The 12,144-nt window shown below is 38.6% G+C and overlaps 1 protein-coding gene across 1 annotated transcript; it reads left to right on the top strand.

Annotated features, from left to right (window-relative positions):
* Window positions 1–10,750: 10,750 nt before the first annotated feature.
* Window positions 10,751–11,722, top strand: OR51S1 (olfactory receptor family 51 subfamily S member 1; the record flags this gene model as incomplete). The annotated part of the gene is made up of 1 exon (XM_081153928.1): window positions 10,751–11,722. One exon carries the CDS (start codon window positions 10,751–10,753, stop codon window positions 11,720–11,722), a length of 972 nt encoding a protein of 323 aa, XP_081010054.1.
* Between the last annotated feature and the right edge of the window lie 422 nt (window positions 11,723–12,144).

Here is a 12,144-nt window from a genome sequence, read left to right as displayed (position 1 = left end):
AGAGCAGAATGGGGAGTGTTTAATGGGTATAGAGTTTCAGATTGGCAAGATGAAAAAGTTTTATAGACCCATCTCACAACGTGAATCTATTTAACACTACTAAACTATATACTTAATAATGATTAAGATAGTAAATTTTGTATGTGTTTTTTCATAATAAAAACACTATGAGAGATTTGGAAACGAAATAAAATAAATATTAAAATAACTACAAATACAGTTAAATGTTTTATGGGCTGTAGGAGGAACTCAGACCAAGTTGAGCATTTATAATTAAGAGGATCATTATTAGTTGGTAGGGGCAAGGAGGACTGAAGAAATTTAATATATGAAGTGAAATTTAAATTGGTCAGAGAATCATTAAGATTTTACATTGAGGAGCTATTGGGAAGAATATTTCAGACAGAGGAAAGAGTACCTGGTAAAAGCATGTGGGTGAGAAGGTTCAAGGCATTTTCAGGAGACAACACAGTTACCCCACAGGACAAGGGGAGGAGAGTGGAAGACTGGAAAATACTGGATATATTAAAGGCTTTAAATGCCCTAAGAATTTGAATTTTATCCAAGGAGCTGAGAATAAACAATGGAAAAATTCTGCAGGAAAAAAGGACATGATCAGATATATTCTTTAGAAGGGGAGGGGACAATGGGCAACAGGACACCAGAGGAAAGTCAGTGTGAATGAGGTTTGGGGCAACAGAGTAGAACAAACTACAATATGAAGAGCATCACAGAGACTCAGCAAAACTTAGTAAATATTTAGGGAATATAAATATAATTTATAATTTCTCTCCTGAGCAAGTAGAAGATTCTTAACCACTTTTAAGTATATGCAAATGCAGAAACATAGCTGTTTTGAGAAGCATAGTGGGTCACTTTTCCTCTACTCTCAACTGCTTTGGAAGGTTTCCCTTAAAAGGTCTTTCTGGTTCCATTTTTGTCTGCCAAAGGCTATTCTTACTCTACACGGCAGATGAAGTAACTTTTTTTTTTTAATTTATCTTTATTGTTAAAAGTACAGATGCCCCCTTTTTCTCCCCATTGACCCTTTTCACCCGCACCTACCCCCACCCCAGGCCTTCACCACAGTATTGTCTGTGTCTATGGGTTACGCAAATAAGCATATAAATTCTTTGGTTAATCTCTCCCCACCCCCACCTTCCCTCTGAGATCTGTCAGTCTGCTCCATGCTTCTCTGTCACTGGATCTATTTTGTTCATTAGTGTATTTTGTTCTTTAGATTCCATATATAAGTGAGAAAAGTTGCAAATCACATTTTTATACTTTTCTGCTTTCAAAATACCCTAGGGTCTTTCCTTGAACTTAGAATGAAAACTCCTAACCATGACTAATTGGGCACCATATGGCATAGCCTTGTAGGTACTACTGGTCTCTTGTTTTAATCTCTTCCTCCTTCTTTCTGCTCCATGTGTGTTGCCCACCTTCATGTTCCTCGGTCATGCTTAGGTTTCCCTCACTGCCTGAGAACTTGCCTGGAACACATTTCAACCATATTGCCACATGGCTGGTTCATTCTCAGTATTTAGTCTCAGCTTAAATATCACCTTCAGAAATGTCAACTTTTCTGTAGTATTCAGCCACTCTCTACTTAATATCCCATGGCCTTTCTCAGTTTGTCTCATAGACCTTAAATAGAGCCATCTGGAATTGCCACAATTGCTTACTCATTTGTTCCCTGCTGGAAGGAAAAATCCAGAAAAGAAGAGATCTTACCTCCCTTGTTTACTATTGTAGCCTAGGATACTACCTGGTATTTATCAGATGCTCAAAAATTATCTCTTGACCGAAAGCCATTTTAGGCAACAAACAAGAGTGGTTAAAGAACCAAAATTGATGGGTACATACAGCAAATAGTAAGAGTTAGGCATTGTCCTGGACACTTCAATAACATTACATGCAAACTCTTTGTACTGATGAGGAAATTGAAGCTTAGAGATGTGAAGCAGCTTGTCCACCTCCTTACAGCTAGAAAGTGGCAAAGTGAACATTTTTACCTAGATAATCTAACTCTGAAAGCCACAGCACCATACTGTGGGGTCCTGAAACAATATCAAATGACACACATGTTGATCTGAGAAAAGGAGGAACCCAGGGATGATTTAATTCTGCCCCTCCCTCCAATTTATTAGGCCATATTCATTTATCATTATTAATAAATTAATAATGGCTTCCCTGAACATCAAGGAAAGAAAATAGATATGGGGCCTTTCTATAGTTTAGAGATCAGAGGAAAGACAACCCTGGATCCCAGGATGATGAAAAGATAGGGAGTGCTACACTGAACTGAACGGAGCCTAACACAGGACCTGGATATGGGGTTGTGGGTGTTCTGAGGAGCTGACTCACGTAGTCATTGTTCTCAGCTCCATTCACCATGGTATTTAAATGTCAGCTGGAGAGTTTGAGGCCCACTCCCAGATCCAATAGATCCCACCTGTTGGAGCTGTTTGGAAGGGAGAGGAGGGATGCAGTAACCTGAATCCAGGATAAGTTTATCTGTACCCAGGCCACAGGAAGATTAATGCACCATCTCCTGAAAGGGAGCAGAAGTGACAAGGATGAGCCAGGATAAACCCAGGAGCTGGGATCTGGTTACCCAGGCCTGCTTCAGGGATTACTGGAACAAAAGTACCCTTGAAAGTCTCAGGGAGGGGAGGAGCAGGGGATGGCAAGGCACACAATAAATGCCCAGGCTGATTAAGTCCAGGGTGTGAAGGAAAAGCCACAAGCTGGCGTGGGGAGTAGGGGTGTTTGATGATACCTGATCCATAAGAAAACAGGGCATCTATAAAGAACAAGAAATGTTAGGCAGAATAAGAAAGCAAAAACTACAGGGAAGAAAGAGAAAGAGAGTGAGTCAGTATAACCAGGCAGAGGAGTAAGGGGTTCCTATTGAGCTAGCTGTTGAACATCAGACAGATCGGATTTTGCTATAGCAGTATGCATGTGCCAGGGAAGGGATCAAACCCTAACAGGAGAAGGGGTCATTCTACATCCCAGGTAGTCTTTGAATTGATTCAGGCCTTAGCCTGAGGATGCAAAGCATAGTGACAAAGTGATCTCTACAGAGATGGAATCTGTGACCTTAGCTATTAGCACCATGTGGTGCTCCACTATGCTAATGACAATTAGTCAAAACAAAGACAAGCAACAAAACCAGAAGGTGTCCCTGTGGACTGAGCTTGGGGCACTGGCTGGGACTCATAATCTATTCTCTTAAAAAAAAAACGCTAGGGAGAAACTGTGGTAATTGCCAAAGGGCAGACAGGCCCAGGCAAGAGAGGACTCAGGACCTATGGGGCCTATGAGCTCACGATTAGTGTGGAGTGGAAAGGCACCTGCTTCAAGGACTATGAGAGTAGGGCTGGACACTGGGGATGGAAGGATTCATCCATTCCTGCTACCGTCCAAAGCTTATCATGGCGCCTCCTCTAGGCAGAACAGCAGGCCCTTAACTAACCACAGCATTCTCATTAAGGCTCCCCATGGGGCTCTGGCAACAAGAGGCTAGACACCTGTGCTCACCTTCCCTGTGTCCCACATCCCACCCACTCCTACAGATGGGATACGACTAGGGTAGCATAAAGAATACACCCGACGCAGTCCACTAGAACACCAAAGCGTGCGAGGGCCGCAGAGAGAACCGAGCATGGTGACTGAACTGCACAAGGGGAGAAGACAGTGGAGAGGATGACCAGATCCCAGGTGAGACTGATAAAATCCGTGGGGAGAGGGCAGTATGTGGGTAGATGAAACAAGAAAGAGAGAAAAGAGGGGGGAGAAACCAGTGCAGAAGTTACTGTTTCTGAGCTTGGAAGGATAGAAAGGAGACTGGGCAAATAATTTGATCATTCTTAGAAAATTACTGCACTCAAAAAAGAGCGGGAAACCAGATTGGGGCTGGGGAATTGGGATGGAGCAATTGGAAAGACCAGAAAGTCATAGTGACCTTTGTAGAATGCAAGAAGCTTTGGGGCTCAGAACCTGGGCAGTGAGAGACATTTTTGTATAAGTGAACTCTTTTCTCCCCCTAAAAATCTAAGCAAGTGAACAAACAAAACAAACAGACACATAGACACAGAAAACAAACTGATAGTTGCCAGAGGCTTGAGCAGTGAGGGGGATGGGCAAAAAGGTGAAGGGGATTAACAGGTACGAACTTATAAATAAGTCACGAGGCTGTAAAGTACAGCATAGGGCATACAGTCAATAATATCGTAATAACTTTGTAGAGTGACAGATGGTTGCTAGACTTCTCATGGCGATCACTTCGTAGGGTATATAAGCTGTACACGTGACACAAATATAATAATGTATGTCAACTATACAATTAAAAAGAGCTTTACATTCCAGAATGAAAACTTTAAAAAATAAGCAAAGTCTTGAAAATAGCTCATGAAATTCAGCAAACTGATGTCATGGAAAGATGTTGAAATGGAAAGATGCTGTTATTATAGGAATGAAAAAGATAAAAGATAGTGTTTGCCTTCAAATAGCTCAAAGAGTAGAGGAAGACATGGGAAGAGGCATAAGAGGGCAAGTTTATGCTAGAGAAATGCATAGAGGTAGGAGACGGGGAGCGATTCATTTGGAAAGAGTAATGTACTAGGGGGCCTATGGGAACTTGTAGCATCTGAGGATAAATTGCTTCCTGAAATTGAAAACTGAGAGATGGTAGAGATAGCTGCAGGTACAAAGGCAAGGATTATGATAAGCATTTCGTATTTGAAATTGGGACTCAACATTTAACATATAAAGATGGTCAAATATGTGGTGACGGAAGATTTGATTTTGGGTGTTGAACACAATGTAACATACAGATTATATACCATAGAATGTACACTTGAAGTCTATATAATTTTATCAACCAACATGACCCCAATAATTTTAATTAAAGAAAATTATACTTTAGGAAGTCACATGGAACAGACTTCGTTGACAAAAACATTATTGAGTTATGTGTTAAAATTATATAGTGCAGTTCTAAGTTTATTGGATGCTAAGATGGTAGAACTAGGAGAACCTTAAAAATTTAGTGGTGGAATCTTTTATATCCTATGCATGGGCTGACTTTCTGCCTACCCTACCCCAAAGATCATCTGCTGGAGTCCTTGTCCCCAGGTTATTCAGGACAAGGCTAAATCCGATAGGCATCCCTAGTAAAGACACAGCATGATAAATAATTTGAACATAAGGAGAAGCAAAACTGATCATTGCCTTATATTCCAACTATCCATGAAGATTTGATTCTAATAGGAGAGCTTATTTTCTAAATTTGACCCCTGTGACTTACCTAATCATTCTCTTCCCTAGATTGTTTTATTTTTCCACCCCACATGCTATTCTAGGGGTTTTTAATGCTCCCTGTATAAACAGGTCTCTTACCACATCCATTTTTTATAATGTACCTGATTTGATTTCATACTTTGTTAGGTGGTTATCCATGGGTCACAGCACCTGTCTCCAGCAGATTGCCTGGTGCTCAGCACTGCAAAGATCTCTTTTAATACAGTCAGGACTAATGTGGAGACAAATTGGAGTCTCTCACAATGTGGAGGCGCAATCACCGTCTTGGATCACTCTCTTAACCATTTCTTCCTGCTCTGGCTTATCTTCTATTGCTCAATTCCTTGGGAGTTGATGCTGTGAATCCATTCACATTGGCCACTTCTTGACGCCATTCTAATTCTTCAACATTCATCTGCAACCAAAGACCTTGTCTGACACACACTCTTCAATGCTAGTCTCGTAAGTAGCAGGGAAGATTGTGGCGAAGGACCAAACAGCCAGGCTAGGTGTGGACACAAATGTAAACTGAGCAAATTTATTCATAACACTCTGCCATCCCTATATCTCCATTACAGATCTCTATAAACAAATGTTCTATTTTCCATCACTTTAGTAACCTTAGCCATTTGTCTTTCAGATCGCAGGGAACTAATCTGGTAATGAATGAAACTTCTGTCCTCTCATAGAAAATGTTATTCAATATTTATAAATATCTTTTGGTGAGAATGTCCTTACTTTTGGTTTTGTCCAAAAGAGGAGGAGATGGTGGGGACTAAAAATAAGTTGGGGTAAAAAGGACTTCACTAAAGGAAAGAACGTTTTGGAGAAACTCATATGATGTGTGGATGACAGCTGGCTGGGAAGATTATGAAAAAGGTGATAACTATGGAATAATAAAAGTAAGTGGGCATTTCAGAAAGAGGAAGAAAATTTAGAGAAATAGAATTGCAAAAGCACAAAATAGAAATGTAAAAGATTTATGAAGCACAGTTATTTGAAGCTTCATGTAAACCAGGAACTGGATTTGCAGCAATGAAAAAAATGAAGAACCATCTCCTGAGGAAGCTAGCAGCCCAGTGATGAGGAAGGCAAAGAAAGAAATATGAATAATTGGGCATGGCAGGGACTATACTAGAGAATATGCCATAGTGTGACAAGAGAGGGTAAACAATCCATCCCTGGGCCTGTTGGAGGAGAGGGGCTTAGCAGGTGTTCAGGGAAGAGAAGAGCAATGTCTGAGTTGGAACTTCATGGTATATATGAGATATAATGATACAGAAAGGGAGAAGGAAATTCCACTTAAAAAAAATGTATTTTTTTGAAAGTGTAAATGCAATGATACACCTGAGACATCACAGTAGTTCTGGATGGCTAAGATACAAGCAGAAATAGAATAGAAATGGGTTAAGCCGTGAAGGTTGCCTGGGGCCAGATGGTGTAGGGGTTTCTATGACAAATAAAGGTGTGGCCTTTATTTTAAAGCAGCAGAAAGTCAGATGGTTTAGGGGGAAGATGCCACAGCCACATTATCAGATTGCAAGTTAGAAATAATACTGTGGGATCTGGTTAGTGGAAGGATTGGAAGGCAGAACTCACATCAGGAAAGTCAATTGGGATCATGCAAACAAAGCCTCAGCAAAAACTAAAGTGCAGTTAATGGGAAAAAGAATTGAATAGGGGAGAAAAATTTGAGATGAAGCAATGGAGCTTACTGAATAATTCATAGGTACTCATTTGCTATGAGAATATAGCTTTTCAAGAAAAAATAAGGTATTACAGTTAAGGCCAAAGTTATCTTTGAATCCTATACTCAATTCAATATTAATTCTCTTCCCCCAATCATTACTACTTTAATCAAATCAATTTAATGCAAATTTTTCAAGGACTATTTCTAGACACATACAAATACAGCTATCTAAGAGATAGATAGTTTAGGAGACTTTTAAAGCATGTATGGTACCACAAGGCATAAATCACTATGCATCATTTTTTAACTCAACAATGTATCTTAATTTTTGCTGAAACTATGATGCATCGTGACCATCTCTCTGATCACTTAGTTATCAGACTAATATGAGAATTATGAGAAACTCTACTTTTTTTCCTATTCCAAGCAAAAAATATTTAATGCTTCTTTATGCATATGAGAGCCTAAACTTGTCAAATCCAGTAAAGTTCTTATTTTAACGAGATGCACCAAATTGTTCCCAAAAGGGCTACACAATTTTATAATAGTAAGAGCCTTGATTAAAGTAGTGTTTTAATATCTTTTCCAGCATATAATTTTATCAAATTTTATGGTTATTTCCCACACAATGGGTAGGAAATGTTTTATTATTTTTGAATATATATTCTTTTAGTAAACACTGAGATGGATTTTATTACACATTTGTTTTAGCATTTGTATTTATTAAACAGTAATTCTTTATTTCTCCCTCCCTCCAGACCCTGGCAACCACCATTCTCTTCTCTGTTTCTATAAGTTTGATTATTTATATACCTCATATAAGTGGAATTGTGCAGTATTTGTCTTTCTGTGACTGGCTTATTTCACTTAGCATTCTGTTCTCCAGGTCTATCCATGCTGTAACATGTGGCAGGATTTCCTTTATTTTTAAGGCTGAATAACATTCCATTGTACATATATACCATATTTTCTTTATCCATTCATCCATTGATACACATTTAAGTTGTTTCCATATCTTGGCTACTGTGAATAATGCTGCAATGAACATGGGAATGCAGATATTTTTCAAAATCCTGATTTCAGTACTTTTGGTTATATACCCAGAAGTGGGATTGCTGGATCATATGATAATTTTATCTTTAATTTTTTGAGGAACTATCATACTGTTACCCATAATGGCTGCTCCATTTTACAGTCCCACCAACAATATACAAGTGTTTTGTTTTTTATGGGTTGTTATTGTTTTTTGGAAAGGGGGTTAATAATAGCCATCTTAATAGTCATGAGGTGATATCTAATTATGATTTTTATTTACATTTCCCTGATGATTTGCAATGTTGAGCATCTTTTCATCTACCTTTTGGACATTTGTATGTCTTCTTGGGATAAATGTCTATTCAGTTTCTTTACCTTTTTAAAATTGAGCTATTTGGGTTTTTGTTATTGAATTGTTGGAGATCCTTACATATTTTGGATATTAATCCCCTACCAAATATAGTTTGCAAATGTTTTCTCCTATTCTGTAGGTTGCCTTTCACTCCACTGATTGTTTCCTTTCCTTTACAGAACTTTTAAGTTTAATATAGTTCTATTTGTTAATTTTGCTTTTGTTACTTATTTAATGTTGTTTCAGCATCATACATGAAATCACTGCCAATTTCTATGCCATTGCCAATTCCTATGTCATGAAGCTTCTCCCTATGTTTTATTCTACAATTCCAATCTTATGTAAATATTTCCTTCATGTTGTTGATTTTTATGCATGCTATAGTATTTACAATTTAATTATTTTGCACTTGGATATCCAGTTTTCCCAAAATCATTTGTTAAAGAGACTTTCCTTTCCCCCTTATATATCTTTGACCCCCTTGTTGAAGATCAGTTGACCATATATTGCATGAGTTCATTGCAGGCTCTCTATTACCTTTTATTAGTTTATGTCTGTTTGTTGTTTTTTGCCCTGTCTTGACTGGTGTTATTTTATAGTAAGTTTTGTAGTTAGATAGTATACTTTACCAACTTGATTTTTCCTTTTTAAAAATCATTTTGGCTATTCTACTTCCATAGCATTTCCATACAAACTTTAGGACAAGGTTATCAGTTTCTACAAAAAGACCCCTGGTCCATTGTTAAGGATAATGTTGAAACTATAGATAAATTTGGGGATGATTGAGAAATATCAAAATATTTCATATTTATAAATATTTTAACTATATTGACTATATCAAATCTTCCAATCTATAAATGTGGAATATCTCTCCATTTTCTTAGAGCTTTTTAAAATTTTCTCAGCATTATTTTATTGTTTTCAATGTATAAACAAGATATTTTCTGTTAAATTTATTCCAATTTTTAAAATTTTGATGCTATTGTAAATAAAATAGTTGTCTCAATTTTATTTTCAGATTGTTGAGAATATAATATTTGATGAGAGGTGTGTGCAGGATATTTCACTGCTATTATATAGACATACAATTAAAATTTGTATCTTGACTTTGTATCCAGTGGCATTGTTAAACTCATTGATTAATTTTAGTAGCTCTTTAATGGATTCCTCAGAATTTTTTACAAATAGCTTCATGTCATCTATGAATAAAGATAATGTTATGACTTTCTTACTAAACTGGACATTTTAATTTGCTTTCTTTAATGCATTACCTAGACTATTTAGTACAATGTTGAGTAGAAGTGACAAATGCAGATAACTTTCTCTCATTTTAAATCTTACAGTCAAGTATAATGTTAGTTTTATTCATAGATACCCTTTATCAGGTTGAGGACATTCCTTTCTATTTCTGTTTTGTGAAGAGTTTTTATCTTAGGTTTTTATTTTGGGAAATTGGTGAGTAGTAATGTCATCTACTGACTTAGGGATCCAAGACATATTTTGTTTTTTTCTTCAGTCATTTTTGTAATTTTCCCACCACTGCCTCCTAACTGAGGAAGCGGAAAGAGGTTTTAAGATGCATCTATTATGATCTGTTTTGGATTATTTCAATTCAAAATACATGAAATATTCAAGTAGAGATTTCCAGGGTGAGATGGATATAGGATAATCTGGGAGATATACTCATGATTCATCAGTTTATGGAATTTAGTTGAAGTCACAAGAGTAGTTAGACCACTAAGGAAAAAAAAAAAGTCAAATAAAGATCTCTCAGAAATATCAATGTATAAAATGGATGGGACACAGCAAGGTGAACTAAGAAGTTAAATTCTGAGGGGTAGAATTAAAGAGAAAGGGAGAGAGTGGATTAATAACAGCCAAAGCTCACTGAGAAATAAATCAGTTTAGGAAAATGAGTGCTTCTTGATTTAGTAATAAAGGGGTAATTGGTGAATTTATGAAAACTGTTAAAGTGAACTGAAATGTGAGTGTGATAAGGCAGCACAGAAGTCAGATTGCCTGGGATTGGGAGGAAAAGAAAAAGTGTTCATAGGAGCATAAGCCCTCTCTCCAGTGTTTGCTATTAAGGGAGGGATAAGTTAGGAAAAAGCTACGGGACAAGCAGGGTTAAATGAAATTGGAAAAGCAATTAAAAGATAGAAACAGAACTTTGAGGGTAGCCATAGAATAAAATGCCAAGGCAAGGTATGACTATGGCATAGATACTAGAATGTGTATGGGGTGTGGGGAGCAGAGGAAGGAAAAGGCAGGCTCTTTTAGAAAGCACTATACAAATATGTCATAAGATTAAGCAAATCTTTCTAATCAGTTTTCAGATTCCAGGGTTCAAAGTGGGATCCTGAACTATGTCAACATTCTCCATCCAGGCAGCTCCTAATAGCAGCACATCAATGACCCCCACTTTCCTGCTGGTGGGCATGCCAGGCCTGTCAGCTGTACCCTCCTGGTGGACAGTATCCCTCATCACCATCTACCTTCTTTCTGTTCTGGGAAACGGTACCATCCTCTGGATCATTGCCATAGAGCCCACCTTGCACCATCCAATGTACTTCTTCCTCTTCCTGCTTAGTGTATCTGATGTTGGCTTGGTCACGGCCCTGATGCCCACCCTGCTGGGTCTTTCCCTTGCTGGTGTTCATGCCGTCCCTGCTTCAGCCTGCCTCCTGCAGATGTTCTTTGTCCATTTTTTTTCTGTCATGGAGTCCTCTGTCTTGCTTGCCATGGCCTTAGATCGGGCACTGGCCATCTGCCGCCCTCTTCAGTACCCAACACTTCTCACCAATGATGTCGTTAGCAAGATCACCCTCACCATTATTTTCCGATGCCTGGGTCTCCAACTGCCCCTGCCATTCCTCCTGGCCCACATGCCCTACTGCCAACCACAGGTCCTGACCCATTCTTATTGCTTGCACCCAGATATGGCCCGATTGGCCTGCCCAGGAGCTTGGGGTGCAGTCTACAGCCTCTTTGTGGTCCTATCAGCCATGGGATTGGACCCGTTGCTAATTTTCTTCTCCTATGGCCTAATTAGCAGGGTACTGCAAGGTTTGCGATCAAATGAGGATCGCTGGAAGGCTGGCCAAACCTGTGCTGCCCACCTCTCTGCTGTGCTCCTCTTCTATGTGCCCATGATCCTCCTGGCGCTCATTGACCGTTTTAGGATACGAGTCCCTCAGCCTACCCATACTCTTCTCTCCTATGTCCACTTCCTGCTTCCTCCACTGATAAACCCTATTCTCTATAGTGTCAAGATGAAGGAGATTAGAGAGAGAATACTCAAAAGGCTGCAGCCCAGGAAGGTAGGTTGTGCTCAGTGAAAGGATGTCCCCTCACATTTGGGGACTCAAGGCTACCTGATACAAAGGTTTCCATGACTGAGGACTCAGTTCATCATGCATGAAATGGTCACTCAGGTACACATAAACACATGCACATGGATGGATATGTTTGTTCCTAAATGTGCACCTGTGTATATTGATGAAACCTTACAAATCCCAGAGAATGGCAGTGGTCTACCCACTGTTATACTACAAATTGATGACATTAAAAGAGCCAGAATCTAGGTCTTGTCACAACCATCCATGTACATCTGTTGTTTTGTTTTTGTTCATTTCTACACTACATCTATATTCTAATAACTGAGGAAATTGAAGGAGTTAAGAAGTTACATGGAAAAGAAAAAAGAAGACAGAACCATTCTACTCAACTGGATGGAGGACCTTCAACTAGTGTTGGGTCT

This window comes from Miniopterus schreibersii (assembly GCF_964146895.1).
Source record: "Miniopterus schreibersii genome assembly, chromosome: 12".
Taxonomy (NCBI): Eukaryota; Metazoa; Chordata; class Mammalia; order Chiroptera; family Miniopteridae; genus Miniopterus; species Miniopterus schreibersii.
Note: the sequence above shows the minus strand (reverse complement) of the source record. Positions and strands in the feature narration are given on the sequence as shown.